Source organism: Megalobrama amblycephala, linkage group LG12 (genome assembly GCF_018812025.1).
Source record: "Megalobrama amblycephala isolate DHTTF-2021 linkage group LG12, ASM1881202v1, whole genome shotgun sequence".
In the NCBI taxonomy this organism is placed as follows: domain Eukaryota; kingdom Metazoa; phylum Chordata; class Actinopteri; order Cypriniformes; family Xenocyprididae; genus Megalobrama; species Megalobrama amblycephala.
In genome coordinates, this window is record NC_063055.1 from 24,243,636 (window position 1) to 24,269,091 (window position 25,456).

General features: G+C 38.3%; 1 protein-coding gene across 1 annotated transcript; it reads left to right on the top strand.

Moving 5' to 3' along the window:
• The first annotated feature begins 133 nt into the window (after positions 1-133).
• LOC125279810 (zinc finger protein 335-like) lies at positions 134-24,000 on the top strand. Its single transcript, XM_048209848.1, is given in 36 exon segments — positions 134-958; positions 2,562-2,763; positions 2,860-3,130; positions 3,246-3,323; positions 5,789-6,715; positions 6,828-6,971; positions 7,046-7,201; positions 7,348-7,606; positions 7,748-7,925; positions 8,674-8,786; positions 9,104-9,122; positions 9,492-9,629; positions 9,781-9,857; positions 9,956-10,116; positions 10,209-10,426; positions 10,795-10,894; positions 11,053-11,126; positions 11,400-11,668; positions 12,697-12,838; positions 12,935-13,141; positions 13,248-13,390; positions 13,573-13,712; positions 15,085-15,185; positions 16,432-16,518; positions 17,105-17,188; positions 17,363-17,428; positions 18,134-18,239; positions 18,333-18,394; positions 18,396-19,822; positions 20,716-20,833; positions 21,168-21,274; positions 21,374-21,508; positions 21,627-22,761; positions 23,074-23,376; positions 23,611-23,737; positions 23,885-24,000. Coding segments are annotated over 28 exon segments (4,575 nt in total). The 5' UTR covers positions 134-958; positions 2,562-2,568; the 3' UTR covers positions 18,456-19,822; positions 20,716-20,833; positions 21,168-21,274; positions 21,374-21,508; positions 21,627-22,761; positions 23,074-23,376; positions 23,611-23,737; positions 23,885-24,000.
• Positions 24,001-25,456: the final 1,456 nt, after the last annotated feature.

Here is a 25,456-nt window from a genome sequence, read left to right on the forward strand (position 1 = left end):
TTTCATTAGTATTTGGCCTATTTTGGTCTATTACCCTAAGAGAAAGAAACTACTGTGTTTCACAGTATTCTCTTGTATGGTGAATTCATGAAAATCTGACACCCTTTTTTGGGTGTCATAAATGCACACAATCACACACAACCACCACACATACTTGTGTTTACTTTATTACAACAGTAATCAGTTAAAAATACAATCACTCATAAAGATGTATAAGAAAGTAAAACTGCTTATGAAGAAAGTACTAAAAATTCTCTGGTACAGTTCTGGGGGACTTTTGGCATTCAAATATATATTGGGTTCCTCCTGTAAAAATGTTGTGCCGTCTTTGATACTTAACGAGGGAAAGCTAAAATAAGTGAAAGAGTTAGACTAATTGTAGAATTAAAATCTACATTCAAAATCGAAAAAGCATATTAATCGCAGGACGATAGCATGCACTGTAGTATAATGCCACATTTATATCCACAGCAAAGATTCAACAGAATGCAAATTAAATCATGAATACAATGTGAGCCTTCGCATTCAATCTGAGCAAAGAAATGTTTATTTTGGCGTAATCAAAAAAATAAAAAATAAAAATCGTAAGATAAACAACTCGCGTCATATTAATCCGCGAGACATTCAGTAGTTTCATCCTCTCAGAGCAATAGTCCTTCGGTTCACACCATTACTTGACAAAACACTTAAAAGATTAAGCAAAATAGTCGATATACGTGTTCTCTAGATAAAACATAACTTTTAAAATGAATCATGATACATTATAAAACCGATTAAGCGTTTGTCCCACTCGTCTTTTCCCCGTGACGGATAAATGAGTTCCGGCCAGCTCTGAGGACAGGAAGCGAGGAGACGCTGATGGCGCCCGACTAGAAAGCATAGCAACTATTCGCTTTCAAAGATTTATTTATTTCGCCTTATTCGCGAGCTTGAAGAGCAAAACAGACGTCCATTCACGGTAAGAAAAATTCCTAGCTCAAAATAGTGGGGGTAAATTGTTTACAAATACAGCTTCTTCCATGATGGCCGAGAGAAAAACATTCGGGCGGACTGGCTCTCCCTGCTCACGCAGGCCCTCGAGGTCCCCGAGCGGTTCTTCATATCGCCTGAGCGGAAAAAATAAACTCGGAGCGGCGGGAGAGAAAATGGCGTTGCGCGAGCAGGCAGGAGGAAGGGCAGCACATATTCGCGTTTAGTACAGTGAATGAAACGAACATGAGTAGCCATAGTCAATACGGGATCTCAAGTGTTGTTATGCTAGATTGCAGTGACATTTTCTTTATAAAGCTGTTAGTGTGCTCAACATTATAACGTGAGCAAGGACCAGGAACTTGATGTCCTTGAGAAGTTTGAGTCAAGAGATGTCAGGTTTTATGCCCCAAATAGCCAAATGGGTGCTCTGGTGTGGAGAGTTTGGTATCAGTTGGCGTGTGGGAGAAATCAAATGGTTTAGATCATGGGTTTTTAAGTACATTTAATGCGGAGACCACGTTGGCTTGTAGTTTTGCTGGTAAGCTTGTAATGTGTTTCTTAAAGATACTTAAGTGACCTAGAAAGGCGCTATCACAAGACAACTGTATTCAGCCCTTGGGGGGATTTGAGACTACAGCAGTAGACCTAAAACACAGACTAGGTAATAACAATTAATAAAATATAAACCAATATAAAGAGAATAGAATATTTAATTTAAGAATTATTTAGAAAATTCTAATGCAACACGGCTCTTGTGCAAAAACTGCAGAGAATATGCAGCTGAATCGATATTTATGTGAATGAAAAGAACACCATGATTAATTAAACAAAATATATGTAATTTCTATATACCTTTTTATTTCCACACAGATTGCTTAGCTCACATATTACTGTGAAAACACTTGGAAAATCTATATTACATAATTAAAATATAATTTATGTATACAGTAAAGTTAAACACAGAATGCATTTTATTGGGCAAAAATACAGTAATGTTGTAAAATGTTATTGATCATGGCAAAGCTGAATTTTCAGCATCATTACTCCAGCATTTAGTTTCACATGATCCTTCAGAAATCATTCTAATATGCTGATTTGCTGCTCAAGAAACATTATTATCAATGATGCAATAAAGCTGCTTAATATTTTTATGGAAACCATTGTGCATTTTTTGAAGGGGATTTTTTGATGAATAGAAAGTTTAAAAGAACAGCATGTATTTAAAATAGAAAGCTGTTGTAACATTATAAATGTCTTTACTCTCACTTTAGATCAGTTTAATGCATCCTTCCTTGCTGAATAAAAGTTAATTTTTTGAAAAGCAAAAGTCTTACTGACCTCAAACTTTTGAACAGTAGTGTATGTAAAATATTAAAAAAATATATATTTTTCATATAAAAATGAAAATACTGAACATCCACGAAATCACTTTTATTCATCAAAATAATTTTTACATTTAAAAAAAAAATATGATTATACTTCCTTACACTTGTCATTATGCACTTGACCACACGTCATCCATGCCCTACCATGTATAATTTAGGACACATTTGGTGCTGCATAACCTAGTGACAGACACTTTCCCACAGAGCAGAGATGGATTCTGATGACATGGAGGTGGAGAGCAGCAGTGATGTGGGGCATTCTGGGATGGAGGAGCCATCAGAAAGCGGCATGTGCATGGAGTCTTCAGAAGCCATGTCTGCTGATAGCAGCGATGCAGCCGCTCCTCCTGCTGCCACGGCCCCAGAATCAGACTGTCACGTAGGACAGAGCTCAGAGGGACTTGTGGTAAGACAAGCAATCCACACATCTGTGTAGCTCCACATGTTAGTGTGTAATTCTTCATTTTAAATTTTTTTGGCGGGGCTCGTGTGTGTTTTGTAGGTGTTTATCCCAGAGACAAGCTCCAGTACAGATGTCCAAAGAGTTCATCTCCCAGACTCCTCTTCTGTCGCCCAGTCAACCAGTGTGTCCAGTGTCTCCACGGTGACACAATCGGTCCTGGTGTCGGAGTCTGTCCAGGTCCTGGTGCACTCCAGTGCTGTTTCTGAAGGAGGAATGATGGTTTCTGATTCCACTGCTTCCACGTCTTCAGATCTTGGCTCAGCTATTGATAAGATCATCGAATCCACCATTGGGCCTGACATTATGAATGGTAGAAAACCTTGCCTCTTCATTTTTATTACACTCAAGGTAGTTGATATGGTAGACATTATCATCTTTGAAGTTTATTTGGTATGTAAATACTGTTTCTATGCCAATTTTTACAGGATGTATTGCAGTTACAAGCGCAGAGGACGGCAGTGCAGAGACCACACAGTATCTGATACTCCAAGGTCCTGATGATGGTGAGAAAGATCCCAAGAGTTCAAAGTTTAGGGCTGCGTCCGAAATCGCATATTATTGAGTGTGTGCTTCTTTCGAAAAAGTAATTACTTCACAACTGTTAAAAAGGTATGATTTACATAATATGAATGTGTTTAGTATGAATGTAATCCGGACGTGACCTACAGCATCAGTTGCGTCGCTTCGCTGCCATTCACAAATCCTCTCTCTTGTTCTCATGGGATAGTAAAGTGTTTATTGGATGCGCACTTCAGAAACTTGCCAGAAGTAGGAAGTCATCCAGCTACTTTATGAATACTGAGAATTTGGACATAATACTTTTTTCACATACTGTCTTTAACACACCTACCCTATAGTAAGGAAGTATGCATATTCAGTCTGTCCAGCCTCCTCCCTCACCATCGGATCCAACTCACCACCAGGTGGTGATCAGTTGACAGCTCTGCCCCTCTCTTCACCCGAGTGTCCAGGACATACGGCCGGAGGTCCGATGAAACAACCACAAAGTCGATCATCGACCTCCGGCCTAGGGTGTCCTGGTGCCACGTGCACTGATGGACACCCTTATGCTTGAACATGGTGTTCGTTATGGACAAACCATGACTAGCACAGAAGTCCAATAACAGAACACCACTCGAGTTCAGATCAGGGGGGCCATTCCTCCCAATCACGCCCCTCCAGGTGTCACTGTCATTGCCCACGTGAGCGTTGAAGTCCCCCAATAGAACGACGGAGTCCCCAATTGGAGCACTTTCCAGCACCCCTCCCAGAGACTCCAAGAAGGCCGGGTACTCTGCACTGCCATTTGGCCCATAGGCACAAATGACAGTGAGAGACCTATCCCCGGCCCGAATGCGCAGGGAAGCGACCCTCTCGTTCACCGGGGTAAACTCCAACACATTGCGGCTAAGCTGGGGGGGCTATGAGCAAGCCCACACCAGCCCGCCGCCTCTCACTCCAGAGTAGTGGAGAGTCCAGCCTCTCTCGAGGAGTTGGGTTCCAGAGTCCAAACTGTGCGTGGAGGTGAGCCCAACTATCTCTAGTCGGTACCTCTCAACTCCCGCACAAGCTCAGGCTCCTTCCCCCCCCAGCGAGGTGACATTCCATGTCCCTAGCACCAGATTCCGTGTCTGGGGATTGGGTCGCCGAGGCCCCCGCCTACGACTGCTGCCCAATCCACAATGCACCGGCCCCTTACGGTCCCTCCCGCAGGTGGTGGGCCCACGGGAGGTCGGCCCCACGTCGCTTCTTCGGGCTGAGCCCGGCCGGGCCCCGTGGGGTAAGACCCGGCCAGCAGGCGTTCGCATGCGAGCCCCAACCCCGGGCCTGGCTCCAGGGTGGGGCCCCGGTTGCGCCATACCGGGCGGCGTAACTGGCCTCATGTCAATCGAAAGTAAATTAATTTCTTTTTCAGTGGAACACAAAAAAAGATATTTAGCTGTCCAGTCTGCTGTTTTCCATATAATGAAGGTAGGTAGGAACTATAAAAACATACCATAAAAGTAGTCATGCAATACCTTTCTAGTGCCTTTTTATTCTTTTTGGAGGTTGATAGCCCCAGTATGGAAAAAAGCATCCGTAACCTTGGTAAAATCAGTGATTCTCAGCTAGGGATCTGGGACCCACTAGGGTGACATATGACATGACATAAATATTGAAATTAATGATGAATTAGTGATTCAATTATTGATGAATGATTTAAAAAAAAAAAACACACAAAAAAAAACTAAGAAATAAGCTAAAGTTACCAAAAAAATCAATACATTTATTTTATTAATTCACTCCCAAACCTCTGGAATTCTATTTTTTTTTATTTAAATTATAATTCACTATGCCAAATGACTTTTCTGTGTTCCAGAGAAAAATGCAAATCAAATGGCTTTTAAACAATGTGAGCATGAATAGATTATGGCAGATTTTTCATGTTTGGCTAAATGATCCATTCATATGGCACTGTCATTAGAAACCTTGTAGTAAAATTCCCTTTTGTTCTTGTTCTTAGCATAATTTGTATGACAAATCTATATTTTAATGTTAATTAATGTGCTGTTTTTCCTAAATGTGCTTGTATTACTGTCACACTCATTGCAGGAAAGAACTTTTTCAAATGAACTCAAAGAGACAGTCCACCCAAACATTCTTTACTCGCCCTTCTGTCATTCCAAACCTGTATGACTGACTTTCTTCTGTGGAACAAAAGAAGATATTTTGAAGAATCTTGGTAACCAAACAGTTTCAGTTATTTACATTGTACGGGCAAAAAATACAATGCAAATCAATAGAACCAGAACAGTTCAAAAGAAAGAAAGTCATACTGGTTTGGAATGACATGAGGGTGAGTAAATGATGAAAGAATTTTCTTATTTGGGTGGACTATCCCTTTAAAAATCAAAGAAGTTAGAAAAGATAAAAGAGAAGTGGGATAGTTTTTAGATATTCAGCCATTTTCTTTGTACACTGTGTGTAGGAGCTCCTATGGTGGCTCGGATGTCTTCCTCTGCGCTGTCGAACCGCATTGCCATTGAAGCCCTTGCAGATGGACCCACCTCCACTTGCCTGGACCAGGCAGACCTGTCAGAAAACCCGCAGGGCAGCGTGGAACCCGACCAGCCTGGACACTCTGGATACCGTGAGCACGACGACAGCAGCAGTAGCTGCAGCCGCCCAGACCAGCCTCAGCACTCTCAGTACATAGAATGCAGTGGAGGAGACGACCCAGACCAGACCAGGGAGGCTCGGTACATCGAATGCTCGGGAGCCGAACCAGACCAGACCTCACATCATTCTGGGGTCACCGGCTACAACGTGGCTGACTCGGAAGAACCTCTTCGGCGTTATGCAGCAGAGTGCAGCGGAACGAACGGTAGCCCTCAGAGACGCTCGTTTCGCTCCTCTCGCTATGTCGTAGAGTGCAGTGATGGGTTTTTGGAGTACGATGCAGAGAGGGCGGAGCAGCCACAGCATTCACGTTATATCGACAGCAGCATGGATGATAGGGAGCACGTCTCAGCCTCGGAGCAGGAAGAAAGCGTGGTAGAAGAGCCCCAGCACTCCTACATGCCGCAGGGCTCGCTATATGCCGACGAGGGCACTGTTCGCCATTCCCTGGCTGACACAATGGGGTCCCAGCTCACCGATCAAATGGACTGCAACGATAACTTGCCTGGCCCATACATAAGTAGCAGTGGGACCTATTCCACCCACCCAGAGCCTGAAGCGGTGGAGTCTGGGGTGGTGGTTGAGTCCGGGCACAGAACCCCAGACATGGCCGAACTGGAGGAAATGATGGAGGTGGTGATCGTACAGCAGTTTAGGTGTAAGATGTGCCCATATAAAAGTGTCTCTAAGGATACGCTCATCAACCACATGAGAGACAAACACTTTAAACCAACAGGTAGAGTAGGAAAATTCAGTTTCATGCTGACTTTAAGTTTCCATCAGGTCTTGATTTATGCATACAGTTTTCTTTAGGTTCTCTTGTTAAGGATGTGCTATCTCACATGCAGGTGTTCAAGGCCAAAAGAAACGTGGACGGGGGCGTCCTCGAAAGGCCGAAAGCAAAGCACGAGCGGCCGCTGCGGTCAAAAAGGAGGAGCCGCCGGAAGAGGAAGAAGATGACATCATTGATGCGGGCGCTCTTGATGATCAATGTTAGTGGAGTGCAGTTTGCATTCTCTATCTCATAATTTTCTTTTTTTTTAATGCAGTTTTATATTGCATTAAGGTGACAGTGATTATAAGCCAGCTGATGAAGAGGCCAGGCCCAAATTGGCTGCCAGTCACTCCACTCCTCCTTCCTGCTCTTCATCATCTTCCTCTACCTCACGGAAACGTCCACGCAGGATGGTGGGGCCACCCCGCAAATTCCTTCCTGAGTCAGGTCAATGTTAATTTAGCTTTTTGGGTCACCAAGTATAATTAAATATTAAAATAGCTAGTAATTTTCACTCATGAAGTCATAAATCTACTTAATAACTTTTTCCTTTGGTCTGTGATAACGCTTATTTTCACCTATGTATGAAACAGAGTCACCAGCAGTGTCTCAAACAAACAATGCAGAGGAGCCTCAGGCTCCTGAAGAAGCAAGTTCCTCTGGATTGGAGAATGGAACTTCCTCATTATCCAATGGGACGGCAGCGGAACCAGGCGTCAGCCAGTCAGATTCAGAGAACAAAGATCCCTCATCAAACACAAGCCCTGATGACCTGGAATTTTTGCCCAAAAAACGAGGCCGGCCTTCAAAACGTTTCCTTCAGAAGAAGTACAAAAAGTACATGAATCGCAAGTATGTAATGCCGGCACTACTTTTTGATAATACACAACATTTGATTGATTTGACTTGTCTGTTTAACACAAATTATCTTAACTTATAATCCAATGTAACCACATATTCTGGACAGTCAATATCTCATTTATCTTTTTTAAGTAAATACTACAGATCCCTTAAGCCTCTGCTGAGGCCTCATAATTGCTGGATCTGTGGCTCTCGCTTTCTATCACAAGAGGATCTCAGATTCCATGTGGATTCTCATGAGGGAAACGACCCTGAGCGCTTCAAGTGCCTGCAGTGCAGCTACCGCTGCAAACGGTGGTCCTCACTGAAGGTAAGAGCTAGAGTCCTTCATCTGACAAATCCATAATGATATTTTTTGTTCACTTTTAGATAAGGGTGCTAAAGAGGATCTTTTCGTCGACTGAGAAACCAAAGACTGTTAGTGAGTTTTTGAAATGAGCGCATGCGTAAGAACGACCCCCCTCCTTCACAGCTCATTTCGAGGGAACGCCTCCCAAAACTCGTGCACGAGTATTGGAACACGAGTGTTTACCACCGACATTCGCTGTGTCGTGTTTTTTGGATTCATTATGTCGGACTCACCGCAGGTAACTCATAATCTGCAGTTGTTACTCCTGTCTCCTGACAAAAACATTGCATGCGGCGCCTGTAGAGTGTGGAAAGTTACTGGAGCGCGCAGCCACGCGCGTCTCTCACAAGGAACGCCATGGCAGTGATTGACAAGCCAGAGGGCCAATCGTTTACGCGATGATCGCATAAACGATTGGCTGATGTTTTTAAGGCCCTACCTCGTGCACAGATGATGTATATTAATATTATTCCTTTCAGTGCACCTAATAAATAGTCTTTTATCAGTTAGTAAAGACAGTTTCAAGTAATATTGCAAAAATGTATAAAACAAAACATCCTCTTTAGCACCTTTAATTATTAGTTATAATTTTTACATTTTAAAATTTTTTTATGTAAATATTTGTATAATATGTGCTTCAGTGTCTAAATAAATATATTATCTTTAGTCATTTTTCTGCATTACTCATTATAAAACTGATGTCCTATAGGAGCACATGTTCAATCATGAAGGTACAAAACCTTACAAATGTGAGGTATGTGATTACTCCAGTGTTTACAAGAAAGATGTGATCCGGCATTCAGCCGTCCACAACAAAAGCAAGTAAGAACTAAAAATGTCTCCTTTTTTATCAATCACTCGTCATGAATTTTATTTCGTCAAACTCTTGAGGTCATCTATATGTTAGTGTAAATTTTATAAAATGGCAAGATTCAATTATAGCAGATTTTCACATTTACAGTCAGGAATTTGGGATACAGGAATTTAACTATTAAAATTCTAATTCTATCAAGCTGCATTGTGTCTGTCCCTTTGAAATTGTGCAGATTATGGAAATAAAACATTGAATTAATTTAAAACTCACACCTGATATAACCTGATTAGATTATTAATAAATATTCTTGTTTCTTCTCTTTTAGGAGTCGGAAGACAGATATGGTAAGAATCAATATGTAAAACATCAACAAACAATCACATTTAAGCAAAATTGTCCTTTTATTGACATGTGCCTGGTTTCACAGACAAGGCTTAAGCCTAGTCCCAGATTAAAATGCATGTTTGAGCTGTTTTGACTGAAAGCAAGTTGCACTGGCGTATCTTAAAATATGTCAGTGCCATTGTTTTGTCTCAAGATGCACATCAGTAATGTTTTTCTAGTGTGCGTTTATAAAAGCTACTTAAATGTCCTAATCGAACTAAGGCCTAAACCTGGCTTAATCTAAGGCTGTCTGTGAAACCGGGCCATGATGTATCAGTTTAAGTTAGCTCTGAGTGGTTTGATGAGGGTAGCTTTTCATGCGACAGCAGTCTTGTGAAAATCCTTCACAGGTTCCCAAAGTGTCCGAGTTTCCATGCCCCATCTGCTGCCGCGTGTACCCCATGCAGAAACGCCTGACGCAGCACATGAAGACACACAGCACGGAGAAACCTCACATGTGTGACAAGGTATGTCATGTGAATTTTGTTAATTAAACTAGTTTTGATGAATCAATGAATAAGCCTAAGCAGATTGTAGAAAACACTGTCTTCTGATAATTTTGGGAAACACAGCCCTGGATATTTCCTATGCTAACACTAGTATAAATTTGCTTTCCAGTGTGGGAAATCCTTCAAGAAGCGCTACACTTTCAAAATGCATCTTCTCACGCACATACAGAACTGTGGCAACAGCACGTAAGTAAAATGTCAGGACTCGGTGCCTGTTTCTCCTTAAAAAACTCCTCTATTAAACATACTCTAAAGGTAGCTATTTTTCTCATCTTCTTTGTCAGGTTTAAGTGTGAGTTTTGTGAGTACACCTGCAATGACAAGAAGCACCTGCTCAATCACCAGCTGTCCCACACCAATGACAAACCTTTCAAATGTGAAGAGTGCAAATACTCCACGAGTAAAGAGGATTTCCTGGTGTCCCACATTGCTATTAAACACACTGGTGAGTCACGTAAAGATTATGAATGTTTCAAATGTTGACGGTAAGAAGGATTCCTGATCAATCATGTCTGTCCATCTTTAACCCCTGCTCAGGTGAAAAGCCCTTCTCCTGCGAAATGTGCCACTTCACAACAAGACATAGAAAGAACCTGCGGCTGCATGTGCAGTGTCGCCACCCCGAGGCCTTCGATGAGTGGAGTCGATCCCACCCAGAGGAGCCAATTCGTCGACGGCAGACGCCCGTTTTCACCATGGAGGAGATTGAGGAGCTGAAATTACAGCAAGAAACCCAGGGATTTCAGGGGACAATTGTGAGTACATGGATATGCATTATTGATGCTTTTGTATGGAAGGAAAACACAGCATCTGTCTGTCTGTAAAACTCAACAATGAGTGTGTGAAGTGAGTGAGTGTAAGCTCTATGAATGAAACGAGCGCAAATTAAATAGCCTTTTACCCTCTCTATGCGTCTCTCAGAAACCAGCTCTCTGTCAAGAGTAATATCAAATAAGATACTGAATCATACACATTTTCATCTATATGTCTACATTATATGTCTCTTTAAAGGTTTTAAAACTTGTACGATATGATATTTTACGAACTTCCTGTTAAAGGTTTTATTTGGTTTTATCCAAATACATACATATATTTATCATATAGATTTGTTTTACACCTAAAGGTAACGGTAAACCCCATTACTCTCCAAACCATGGAGTCCATAGGGAACACATCTGTATCCCAAGATGCACTAGGAAACACTACCATCATTTATGAGCAAGGTCAGTAAAAAAGTTCTCAGTACATTACATTTGTGGTTGTAACCCATATAAAATATAGTGTGTAATTATGAATTCATCTACACATATTTTATCATTCACCTCATGAAATTATATATTTAGCTTATGGTGTTAAATGTAAACTGTACCTTCTTTCACAGCCCAGAATACAGACCTATCAGCCCAGAATGCTCTAGATCTGTTGCTAAACATGAGTAACGCCAGAGAACTGCAGGTACTGTACTGTCTTCTACTGGAATATAGAATAATGTTATAAATGCCTAATTTATACGCCATTTATTGGATGAAGCGGTATCAGTAAGTGAATTAATGTCATATGCATCACAGTGTTAAACTAGAATTAGTATTTTACTATATGACTGATGAATCATATCACATATCATATGTGCATGAATCTATAAAATAATTTAACATTTTGTTTATTATATATCTGTATCTAAATATAGATCCTATAATCTGTCTTGATCAGTCTCTTCACTCTTCTCAGGTGGCGGTGCTGAAAACCGACGGTAAGACTTTAGAGACGGGAGCATGGCCCGGAGCTGGCTCTGGGGGTGAGCCTCAAAAGATCGTCACCTTCCATGTGTCAGAAAACGGGGACACTCTGGTTCAGGAGGCGTTTGAGGCTGCTACAGGGGCCGCGGAGCAAGAGGAGACAACTGATGCGTCGCAGGAAGTGACGCAGATTGGCATCGGTGCATACGAGGGAGCAGATTTCAGTGTGGTTGAGCAGGCCTCCGACGAGACGGCACACAGGTACTACCGCGCATCGAAAACCACCACTGTAATGCCTATAAGTGTTGTATAAACCCTTTAAAGGTGCCCTAGATTCAAAAATTTAATTTACCTCTGCATAGTTAAATAACAAGAGTTCAGTACATGGAAATGACATACAGTGAGTCTCAAACTCCATTGTTTCCTCCTTCTTATATAAATCTCATTTGTTTAAAAGACCTCAGAAAAACAGTCTGAGTACGTAACAGTCGGGGTGTACGCCCCCAATATTTGCATATGCCAGCCCATGTTCCCAACATTATGAAAGGCATTAGACAAGGGCAGCCAGTAACGTCTGGATCTGTGCACAGCTGAATCATCAGACTAGGTAAGCAAGCAAGGACAATAGCAAAAAATGGCAGATGGAGCAATAATAACTGATATGATTCATGATAACATGATATTTTTAGTGATATTTGTAAATTGTCTTTCTAAATGTTTCGTTAGCATGTTGCTAATGTACTGTTAAATGTGGTTAAAGTTACCATCGTTTCTTACTGTATTCACGGAGACAAGAGTCGTCGCTATTTTCATTTTTAAACACCTGCAGTCTGTATAATGCATAAACACAACTTCATTCTTTATAAATCTCTCCAACAGTGTAGCATTAGCCGTTAGCCATGGAGCATAGCCTCAAACTCATTCAGAATCAATGTAAACATCAAAATAAACACTGTACTTACGCGATTAGACATGCTGCATGACGAACACTTTGTAAAGATCCATTTTGAGGGTTATATTAGCTGTTTGAACTTTTTTTATGTTGTTTAAGGCAAGCGCGAGCTCTTGGGGCGTGGAGCACCAGATTTAAAGGGCCACACACCCTGAATTGGCTCATTTCTAATTATGCCCCAAAATAGGCAGTTAAAAAAAATGAATAAAAAAAAAATCTATGGGGTATTTTGAGCTGAAACTTCACAGACACATTCAGGGGACACCTTAGACTTATATTACATCTTTTAAAAAAAAGTTCTAGGGCACCTTTAAGATAATGTGCGTGTGTTTGGCAGCAGTTTAGAGGAACCTTCAGCAGAGCCTCAGGTCATGGAAGTGAGCACGGAGCCCTTGTCCATCTCTACACCTCTCAAAGAGAATAAAGAGAAGTTTTTCCTGAGCTCAGGCTTGACTGATGGAGTCCTGCAGCAGGTAGAGGTGAGACTGGGTTTTGCTACTTCACAGATGGAATAACCAATGTTATGTTCCTTCCTTCCAGTGGAAAGTTAAATTGATGAAATTCTCTTCCTGCAGCTAAGCAGTGAAGCTCCAGGTTCCCCTTCTCTGTGTCCATCACCCCCTTCTCAACAGTTCAACACCAAACGCTTCTCCTGTCGCATCTGCATGGAGGCTTTCCACGGCCGCTCGGACATGGAGAACCACAAGAGGGCGCACATAGACCCCAAAACATTCAAGTGTCCAGACTGTGACTTTACAGCACCTTCTTGGCCAGAAGTCAAGGTGTGTTGGTCATGTGGTATGAGTGTTAATTCAGTGCCTATAATTTTTTTTCTTACCTGTCCAAAACCATTTTTTGTGTTAAATACTACTATTTTTACAATCTTAGTCTCACATGGCCATGCACGCATATTTGAGGCCTCATAAATGCACCAGCTGCAGTTTTGCTTCAAAAAACAAGAAAGACCTGAGACGCCACATGATGACACACACCAACGAGAAGCCTTACGCCTGTCAGGTCTGCGGCCAGAGGTGAGGGAACAAATGAGAAACCATTGTTAAAATGATAATAGAATTGATTTATCACAGAATTTGTACTGTTTGCATTATTGGTATACAGTTCTACAACCATAAACGCTTCTCCTACTCAATGTAAACAACATGTATACACACAGACCTCTGCAGCCTCTCAGTGCTCTGAGTTTCTCTTTTAGGTTTAACCGTAACGGCCATCTAAAGTTTCACATGGAAAGGCTTCACACTCAGGAACCCTCGCCCCGTAAAACCCGCTCTGTCCCTTCTCAGCAGACCATCATCGTTAACAGCGATGAAGAAGCTTTAGCCACACTACAGAGTAAGTGCTGACATAGTGAGACTGCATTTTGTTTATATAGATATAATGGATTCACACAGCCCTGTTCTGATTATTTGACATTTCTTGTACCCCTATTAAGCTATTTTAAAGGTTCCTAATGTTGTTTTGGAGGTCTTCTACAATAGGTTTATATGCATACAATGTCAAAAAACACTTTAATGTTCTCATAATATACGTTGCAGTGTCACCTCTTTTCTCAGAGTCTGTGTCTGAAATGGTTTGAGCAAGGATTCGGTCTCTCTAGACTTAGTGTGCGAGTCTGCTCTGCTCTGATTGGTCAGATGGCCCAGTCTGTTGTGATTGGTTTACCGCTTACCGTGCATGTCAGAAACAAAATGCCTATTAAAATATCTGAATTTCCACACCAGAGGCTTCATTGTTTTCCCAATGTTATTAACAGTAATGATGGCGCCAGTTTTACTTTATCAATTCGTTTTACAAAATCAATCCTGTGGTTGGTGGAAAATGTTGTCCATTTTGAAAATCGCTGGGACCATTTTATCTACACTTGCTGTTGAACAGGCCACTCCAGACTAACCAATACGTTTTTGTTAATAGGTGAAGATCCTCCTTTACGCCCCTCTTTTCCTTTATTGCAGATGCATATTTTGATGGACGATATGATGATATCTTGAACTCCATTAGGACTCTTTACTTTTCAGTTGATTCTTATAAAAAAGATTTTTAATGACGTGAAACCAGTTTTAGTTTTAGAATTTTTATCAAAGATAAACCTTAAAAGCATCTTATAAATATTTTCTTTACTTAACTTTTTATTTTGATGTTTTATATATATATATATTTTTTTTTTTTTGCTTTTTATATCTCTCACTTTTTTCTCTCCATGAATATAGTCATGGTAGATGGTATGGCAATAAACTATAAACAAACCTTTTCAATTCGAGCCTGAGTCCTAATCCTTTCGAAGTGCATACAAAGTGGATTTGCTTTTGCACATTTGCAGCCCAAAAAACAGCGTCTTCTTGACATGTCGACAACACAAACCAAACTCTTCCAGGCCTCAGCTACAACTACAGTGTGTGAGGGCGGGTCAAAGTAGACATTGTTTGCAGGCAGCCAATGAAGTTCATAGGCTTGCATTATGCAAATTTGTAACAAATCTACGTAGGTTCATGCAGGAAGTAAGACTGGAATTACTGACGACTCATTTCAAGCTGTTTGAGAGACAATAACTCAATTTATCGTGCTCTTTGATCTTTTAAACTTTGCAGACCTTTTACATTCACAAACGGCTATGTTACAAAAGGTAATATCCGAAAAAAGATTACAGGGGCACTTTAAGCTTCTGTTGTTCTTCATTTTACCTATAATATTTTACCATGTTCTCCAGATCTGCAGGCGGGTCAGACAGTCATCAGTCCGGAGAGGTTGCAGCAGGCTTTGGGTCAGGAACACATCATTGTGGCTCAGGATCAGTCGCTTTCTGACCAGGTATTGCACAATTGCTCAATCCACACCATACACACTAGGGGTGCAACGGTTCTCGGTAAAAAATCGAACCGTACGGTTCTCCACTTACGGTTCGGTACGCACTTTTGCACCGCGGTCCATCTCGAATGACGACGCATCTATTGGTTAATATGGTTTGTTTAAAATAGCAACGTGGAAAACAGACAGACAGAGTTCAGATAATGTATGTTTCAGTCGATGGATGCGCAAAACGTTACAACAACGATAATCAAAAAGCGTGGACAAAACAGTCACTCTTTGTAAACTGTTAACTAGGAGTGTCCAGTCATTTACGCCGTCATCACCCGGGTGTTGATGGCTCGCGAGCGCAGGTGAGAACTGAACAGCACACGTTGCTATCTGTGTTTAAACTAAACTCATTTAAGCCTTGCTGATTTAAACCTTCAAGAACAAGACGCGAAAGAGAACTCGCACGCGCTGTGAGAAGATTTGTGTGCGCTCATCCGAAGCGCGCACACGCTTATTTCAGTCAGCGCGCAAATACTCTCGCAAGTTCTCTTTCAAGTCTTGCGCTTCAGCGGACAAATTCATACAAAAATTGTGTCAAAATTGTCAATTTTTGTAGTAGTATCCAAGTATCCTAGCAAACATAGTCGGTTATGTCTTAAGTGAACGTATATTAGTCGAGAAAGACAGCGCATGTGTAACAGTATGTACTGGGTCGTGCATGTCTTAAAGAGAAAAAAAACTATTCCTGCTACCTGTTTTTAATGTTAAATCAAACAACAAATAACAAAGAAATCACTCACTGCTCTTGACTGAATAGTTTTTGTAACTTCAATAATGATTCATTTTTATTTCATTTATACAGTGAAGATAATATGCAGTGTTATTTTATATTTGATTAATTTATCCATTGTCTGTACTTGAAAACTACTGTTAGATACCTGAAAAAACTGAAAAGCACTGTTTTTTTTTACAGAAAACTTTACAATAAAACAATTTGCTTTATTGTAATTATTTGTGATGTTGCTTGTAGTTTGATTGTTTGTTCTTATTTTCTTTATTTTTATTTGACAGTAGTCCTATGAGCAATTTGAACCGTTGCACCCCTAATACACACTGTCTCATTCTCAATCAATCAAAGAATAGCTTATTACATTTTAAATTGCATGTAATACAGTTTTGATTATTCTCTTATATCAGGCTTCAGGTACATTCAAGTTTCACGTTTAGCTCGTTTTTGACAAAATTCTACATTTCTCAGGAGGAGGCGACATATATTCAGCAGATCACAACAGTAGACGGACAGACGGTACAGCACTTAATGACTGGAGACAATCAGGTCACTGAGGTACAACTCATTTTCTAAGGCTTTATTCTGACAACCAGCAAAAGTCATATTACACTACTGCTCAAAAGTTTGGGGTTTGTAAGATTTTTTTATATTTATATATATATTAATATTAAAATAATAATAATATAATATTTTAATAATAACATTAAAATATAAAAATATTAAGAAGCTTGTCTGTTTTCTACATTGATAATAATAATAAATATTTCTTGAGCATCAAATCAGCATATAGAATAGAATGATTTCTGAAGGATCATGTGACACTGAAGACTGGAGTAATGATGCTGAAAATTCAGCTTTCCCATCACAGGAAAAAGTTTACATTTTAAAATATATTAAAATAGAAAACAGTTATTTTAAATTGTAATAATATTTCACATTATTACTGTTTTTAATGTATTTTTTTTATCAAATAGAGTGAGCATAAGACATTGCTTTCAAAGACATTTAAAAATCTTACCGACCCCTAACTTGTATATAAAGTACACATTCGTGTTCTGTTGTCAATTCGTTTTCAAGACCTTCAGTAGTACTCATGTTGAATGTAAATTTTGGTGCCTGGTTCTGCCCTGTATTTTCTCAGGTCCAGTATATCATCTCTCAGGATGGAGTTCAGCACCTTCTCCCACGGGAATATGTGGTGGTATCTGATGGAAACCACATTCAGGCTAGTATGAGCTCTTTACACAAGTGTCCACAACAGTTCTCTAGCTACGAACAGGCTCATCTGGTCTGTATCTGCTGACTTAAAAGCATTTTAATTTCACTTTCATTCATGGTCTGTTAGACATTATATTTTATCATTATGACCAAAAAAAAAATTTCTGATTGTGAATTGCAGATGGAGGATGGGCGGATCGCTCACATTCAGTACGAGCATGATGGGACGTTTCTGCAGGAGCAACAGGTTGAGCCCAGAGCAGAATACAAACATGCATTTACATTACAGCTTAGTTATATAATAACAAATATAATAACTCAGAGATTCTATTTTGAGCTGTTCGTGTCTTCAGACTTTAAATTATTTATTTGTTTTCTTTCTTTCATAATGCTAAATGCCTCCATGTGCAGCTTTGTTTTTAATGACAGCATATGAAATCTCTGTTATTTTAATAAAGTGGCATTGATCAGAAGTATGCTGCTGTTCAATGTTTTTAAAATAAGTCTCTAATGCTCACCAAGACTGCATTTATTTGATAAAAAATACAGTTAATAAATTTAAATTACAATTTAAAATAACTTTTTTTATTTAAATTCAATTTAAAATGTAATTTATTCCTGTGACAGCAAAGCTGAATTTTCAGCATCATTACTCCAGTCTTCATTGTCACATGATCCTTCAGAAATCATTCTAATATGCTGATTTGGTGCTCATTTCTGATTATTATCAATGTTGAAAACAGTTGTGCTGCTTAATATTTTTGTATAAACAGTGATATACTTTTTTTAGGATTCTTTGAATAGAGAGTTGAAAAGGACAGCACATTAATTTCTTAAAAAAAAAAGAAAGAAACTGACCACAAACTTTTGAACAGTAGTGTATGTATGTGGCTTTAACAGTGAAAACAGAAAAACTGGTTCATGTGTAAAAGTCTTCTGTGTTTTTTGTCAGATTGCTCTGTCTCAGGATGGACAGATCCAGTATGTCCCCATCACTGCCGAGCAGCAGGTTGTCGCCCCTGAGGACCTGGAGGCAGCCGCCCATTCCGCTGTCACTGGTATGACCTTTTCACCTTTTTCACATAGACGTTTTGATCACTCGTAATGTGCAGAAGAATCAGAGGTGATATAAGTGATGTTTGTGTCTGTAGCTGTTGCAGACGCAGCCATGGCTCAGGCTCAGGCGGTTTACACAGAGGCCACACCTGAACAAGCTGGAGCAGCTGCAACAGCAGGGCATCCAGTATGACGTCATCACTTTTACTGAGGAGTAAAAACAAGACACACACTTTGACTATTATTTAACAAGCACCGACACAGACAGAGCATCTGCGGCTCGTCTCAGTTACAGATGCCTGCAGTGGACATCGCAAACTTTGATGAGTTATTCCACAGACTTAAATTAGAAAGAGGGTGAATGTACAGTTAGATCCTCTCTGCAAATTATACAACTTATGCCATTGTAAATATTTAGAGCATTTATCTTTGTGTGCCTACAGTGTTTTGCCTTGTAAAGAAAAGAAACACGAAAGCCGAAAGGAGCCTGTATAGAGAATCCTGTATATAATTCTACATGTTGCTGTGATGTAATACGGTGGATGCTACTTCAAAGACAGTGTGTGAATAGTAGACTGGAGGATTGACATTAACATTGTTATGAAACAGTTCTTAGCTGTTTCTAAAGTGCTTATAAAGGAGGGTTAATCATTTGTTTTCATTTTATGTAAAATGTGCTGTTTCATCTTTAGCTTCTTAAGTTTTAAAGATTTGTTTTTCTTTGAGATGGCTACTGAAAGGAACTTAAAATGCATACCAAATAAATCACAACCTCTTTATCTGAACGTATCGTTTTTCTTAGTGTCATCATCATGCTATCATATTCTACAGGTTGTACAGAGCTGCTGCACTTGATACAAGGGAACAGAATATAATAGAATATGAAATAGTTTATGGTGCGTTATTTTTGCTTTGTGTACATTATTAAGACATCTTAATGCCAAGCTTTGTCAGGTTAAAAAAAGTTTCAAGTGAACTCGGATGTGTCAAATCACTGCATTCTATTCTGCATTTTGTCTGCCCAGTACCAAAGATAAGGTCCATCCAATTGGCTATTAAAAGGTTGGGTTTTTCTTTTGTTTGAGACATGAGCTGTAAAACTGGATATAACTGCAGAGATATTGTTGATCAACTAACGTGTAATGTTGTGGTCGGTCATTGCATTTGCCAAGTTTCTTTTGAATTTGCAGGCTAAAGGTAGAGTCAACATGATTTTCTATTGTATTCAATTACTGTAGATATGGGTAAATCTTAAATGAACCCTGAACACCATTGGTAAAGCTTCTGGAGATGATGCCTCAGAGTAATATTCAATTAACTGTTTGTGGTGGTAAAGAAATATCTGGCTTCATTACTGAGTGACTGTCTTGATTAACACATTTGAAGAACGTCATTTTGACCAAGAAACAAGGACACACTTCCTATTCCTGTCAGTTGTTCGTCATGGTCTTATATTTAGATGGTTTGTTCCTCAGTTTGACAGAAGAATTAAGTTCTCCACAGTCAGTCCAGCTTTAGAGAACATTTGAACTATTAGAGAAGAAAATGAAACTGATTTTCTTTCTTCTTGTGCTCTTGAAGAACGGTGAGAATGGTTCTTGTTTTTTCTCTGTTCTTTTTAAACGATTATGGAGCTAAATCTGCTATTAAACTGAAAGTATCATTAGGATTATATGTAATTTAAATTTAATAGCAAATTTTATTTTATTTTATTTTAGCTAAATTTAAAAAGGTTTATAGATTTACCTTAATTCCTTTTTAGTACTTAAATGTATTTTATTATTATTTATTATTATTACTGTATTATTTCAATAATACAGTAATTTTCATAATACCACTACAAGTAAAATACAACATTTCAAGTAGCAATAAAATATATTATCATTATATATCATGAATATATTAAAAAATGTTTTTCAGGAATGAATCCTACTGAAGGACTCCATGTGATTTATTTATCAGGGCAAATTATTTTAAAATATTCCTTTAATTCGTATTATAATAGTTTTGAAAAAGTTTGCTGTAAGTTTTTTCCATGGAATTGCTTTGTGAATAGTAGAGGACAAGTTGATCCTCTGTATGAAAGAAGAATATACATCAGAAACTACATTGGAGAATTTGAAGTAAGAATTACAAACCTGACTGTAATGGATGCTGGCATATACAGATGTGGTGTCAGAATATTCCCTTCCACCTTTGAAGATGTTGAAGTTACAGTTTCTGGTAAGACTTAAGAACCATTTCTAAACTGCATTCATTTATTAAGGATTGAGAAAAACTGTTTTTTGCACACACTGACTAAGGGTTAATAATTATTTTTGTAATCATAAGTGATCAGTCTTATATGCTATGTGTTAATCATACTCATTTGGAAGTTGTATTTCTATTAGTATTAATGGTTTGTGGAAAAATATAAATAAATAAATTAATTAATTTTAAAATAACAATGTAAAAAATAATTGTATTTTCCACAAATAGATCTCAGTGGAGTAAACACAACTCTTCTCTCTGCAAAATCAACCGTCAAGCCAGCAGTCTGGATGCCGTCTTCTCCATCTACAGCCATTGTTTCTGAGAATGATGCAGAGAAACTTGGGTAAATTTGGGTATATAGCCTATGAAGCACCCCTCCCATCCCCCCACAACACATGCAAAGAAAATTCTGTAATCATTTTCTCAACTTCATTTTGTTCCATGACTTCAAAACACAAAAGAAGATATTTTGAAGAATGCTGGGGTCCAAACAACATTGGACCCTCCTGACTTTCACTTTATGGACCAAAATACAAACATTGAGACATTTTTCAAAATATCTTCTTTTGTGTCCCACAAATGAAAAAGTCATACAGATTTGGAATGACATGAGGGAGGGAGAGTAAATTTACATTTCTGAATGAATCTTAACATGACAAACATAACATGTTTGACAGCTGGAGAACATCCTTCATGCTTGGTGCTGTTTTGAGTCTTGTGGTGTTTGCTGCCGTCTCAGTGACTCTTGTGTTCCTTCACAAGACTGAGAAGAAAAAATCCACAGGTTGGTGGAGCCAAAATATTCAGCAATTTTGATTATTAACGCCACTGATTTTTAAATATAATGGCTGAACATAGTCCATGCTTTTCTTTGTACACTCAGATAAATACAGAACTTGCAGTTCTCTCGACACCATTAACGCCACTGATTTTTAAATATAATGGCTGAACATAGTCCATGCTTTTCTTTGTACACTCAGATAAATACAGAACTTGCAGTTCTCTCGACACCATTCTGGTAAGTAGTTTGTGCATCTCTCTCGTCTGACTCATGACCACGTGGCTGACAGCAGGAGGGATATTTCTAAACATCTTAAAACTCATGTCCTATAAATATGACTGACTTTGCTTCACAGGAGGTGACATATGTTCTGCAGAACAACCCTACAGATGGACAGATTCTAGAGTACTTAAAGAGCAGACACAATGAAATCACTGAGGTACAACTTCTGCTTCAGTTTGTAAGAATCACTATAAAATAGGTTCAAATAAATAGGTTCAAAATTCTCAGTCATATGGGCTGATGATGAAATCACAGATTGACAGAACTGTCTCCATCTCTTCTTCTGTCTTCCATTGCCCTGGGCCTGTATATAAATTCTCAGGATGGTGTTCAACAATTAATCCCACAAGAGCTTGTTATGGAATCTCAAGGTTGAACGCCAAACAAAACATAAAGTCATTTCTGTGTCAATTTCTTGGTGGATAGGGACATTATGTCCATGACCTTTAACAATTTCCCCAATAAAGTTGCGATCATTTAAATGTTCAATCAACAGAGTATTCAATTCTAGAATGTTCTCTAATGCAAGAAATATGATGGAGGGATGAAAACAATCGAAACTTGGAGATCAGAGGTGGTGCAAATCAAAATGGGTTCAGGCACCCTAAAGGGGTGTCATAGAAAAAAAAGTAAAAAAAATTACTAAATTTGACTTTACTGTTTCAGTGTAAATGCTGGTTGGAAATCATGAGATTAATCACATTTATTTTTTGACAGTAATAGTATACACATCTAACAACGATACTCCTAATGATGGGTAGAACAACATATATTAACTTAGATGATATAAAATTGATAGTTTTGTGCAGATATGGTTGTTAAGATAACATGTAATGCTAAAGCATTATGCGGTTTCTCATATGCTGAGAGAGCCGTCGAAAATTATTTTCTGATGTGTTTGAAAACATGTCACTTGTATTGAAATCAAAATATTAAATTAACTGTTTGTGGTGGTAAAGAAATATCTGGCTTCATTACTGAGTGACTGTCTTGATTAACACATTTGAAGAACATCATTTTGACCAAGAAACAAGGTCACACTTCCTTTTCCTGTCAGTTGTTCGTCATGGTCTTATATTTAGATGGTTTGTTCCTCAGTTTGACAGAATAATAAAGTTCTCCACAGATAGTCCAGCTTTAGAGAACATTTGAACTATTAGAGAAGAAAATGAAGCTGATTTTCTTTCTTCTTGTGCTCTTGAAGAACGGTGAGAATGGTTCTTGTTTTTTCTCTGTTCTTTTGAAAAGATTATGGAGCTAAATCTGCTATTAAACTTAAAGTATCATTAGGATTATATGTAATTTAAATTTAATAGCAAATTTTATTTTATTTTAGCTAAATTTAAAAATGTTTATAGATTTACCTTAATTCCTTTTTAGTACTTAAATGCATTTTTATTATTTCAATAATACAGTAATTTTCATAATACCACTACAAATAAAATACAACATTTCAAGTGTTCAATTATCATTATATATCATGAATATATTAACATTAATGTACAAAAAATGTTTTTCAGGAACGAATCCAACTGAAGGACTGCATGTGATTTATTTATCAGGGCAAATTATTTTAAAATATTCCTTTAATTCGTATTATAATAGTTTTGAAAAAGTTTGCTGTAAGTTTTTTCAGTGGAATTGCTTTGTGAATAGTAGAGGACAAGTTGATCCTCTGTATGAAGGAAGAATATACATCAGAAACTACATTGGAGAATTTGAAGTAAGAATTACAGACCTGACTGTAAGGGATGCTGGCAAATACAGATGTGGTGTCAGAATATTCCCTTCCACCTTTGAAGATGTTGAAGTTACAGTTTCTGGTAAGACTTAAGAACCATTTCTAAATTGCATTCATTTATTAAGGATTGAGAAAACATGTTTTTTGCACACATTGACTAAGGGTTAATAATTATTTTTGTAATCACAAGTGATCGGTCTTATATATGCTGTGTTGGTCATACTCATTTGGAAGTTTTATTTCTATAATGATTACTTAAGAGTTTGAAAAAAAAAAAAAAAACTATTTAAAAAATATTTGTATTTTCCACAAATAGACATAAAAGATCTCAATGGAGTAAACACAACTCCTCTCTCTGCAAAATCAACCAACAAGCCAGCAGTCTGGTGGTCGTCTTCTCCATCTACAGCCATTGTTTCTGAGAACGACGCACAGAAACTCAGGTCAGTTTTGTCACAAACATGAACTTCTTACTTACTTTATACTTTATTTATCCCTGTTAAGGGAAAATTGTCTTGGGCAATACAGTGTCTTCTTACAATTCCAACTCTTAATAGTCATTAATCTGTGTATCACTACACATTAAGCAGTGATGACTGGAGAACATCCTACACTCTCGCTGCTGTTTTAACTGTTCTGGTGTTTGCTGTCATCTCAATGACACTGCTTGTGTGTCGTCTAAAGACCAAGAAGAAAAAATCCACAGGTAGGTGGAGGGATGATGATTATTTTCAATTATTGGTTGAAATTTGGTTCAATTTATAACATTTTCTTTCACTCACAGAAAAAAGTGGAACTTGTGATTCTGCTAACACCACCCTGGTAAGGAGTTTGTACATATCTTCTCAATTGACTAATTATTTTTATTTAGTCCCATATAGCAAATATATTTCAAAGCAGCTTAACATACAGCAGATTTAATTCTAGAGATTCAGATTATTTTTAAATTGCAGATTTAAAAATTGCAGATTTATTTTTAAAGTATTCACACTTCTATAATAACTTCATCAATGTGCAATTAATAAGGTAAAATAGACATTTGGTGATCCTTGAGTTCATCCACAACTTGTTTCATTCCTTATTCATAATATCTCAGTATGCTGATCTGTAATCATCATCAGTAAAAAAGAACAGCTTGATATGTGAATTCAGGTTAATTGGGACACCTTTTCCTAGTCATCTCAATGGCAAAAAGTGTCCCAATCAACCTGAATGGATGGATGGTTGATCATCAGACCCTGTCTGCTCCACATCTCAACAGGAGCAGAACGGCATCATCTACTCTATGGTGGACTTCACGCCCCACCAGGATCCATCTGAACTTTATGCCAATTTGCAGATACACAGTCCAGAAAACACTGATACTTCTTCAAGATGTATATTCACAACAGAGGAAAGTGTAGAATATTCCACTATTTTGAGAGCACCAGTGTAAACATTTGTGATGTTTGTTTTCTATGATATTTTCATTGCTTAGATTTTTTTGGTTGTTGTTTTTGTTTTTGTTTTGTTTTTTATGAGAAAATATATTATTATTGCAATGCTGTTTGATATGATGATAAACTGAAAACATTTTTGGGTGTTTGACTTGACAAAAACACACAGGACAACAATATGTGATGCAATAATTTTAACTGCAATCATTTTATTTTTCATTAATAGAGAACCTTTCAACTATGAAACTAGTTAGATGTCGAAATCAGTGAAAACCAGTTTTTTGCAATCCAGTACTTGAAATCCAGTCCAAGAGGTCACTTCTGTCAAAAGGATAAGTACAATATTGCAAAGCAAGGCAACATATACATCTGTGGTGATGTTGTGACCTCGCATGTTAGTACGGAAAAGGATTTCTTGAGTTGTTTCAAGGGCCCTGGTTTAATCGAGGCCATTCAAATGAATCAGGACAACCACTTTCCACAAACCATGCCGATAAATTCAACATTGATATATTTTATCAGTGTTGCTTTGTCTTCATATAGTTTGTCATAGCCAATTTGTTGACCTATATCCATGCCAGAAGGTCCCAGAAGTTAAGAGAATTCCTCTGCATTCACTGCAGAGTTCATAGGAAGAGTTCATCATCTTAGATCTTTTTTTTCTTCACATTTTATGAACTGAAACTCAGAGTGCATCAATAATGCAGAACAGATGTGGACTGTTAA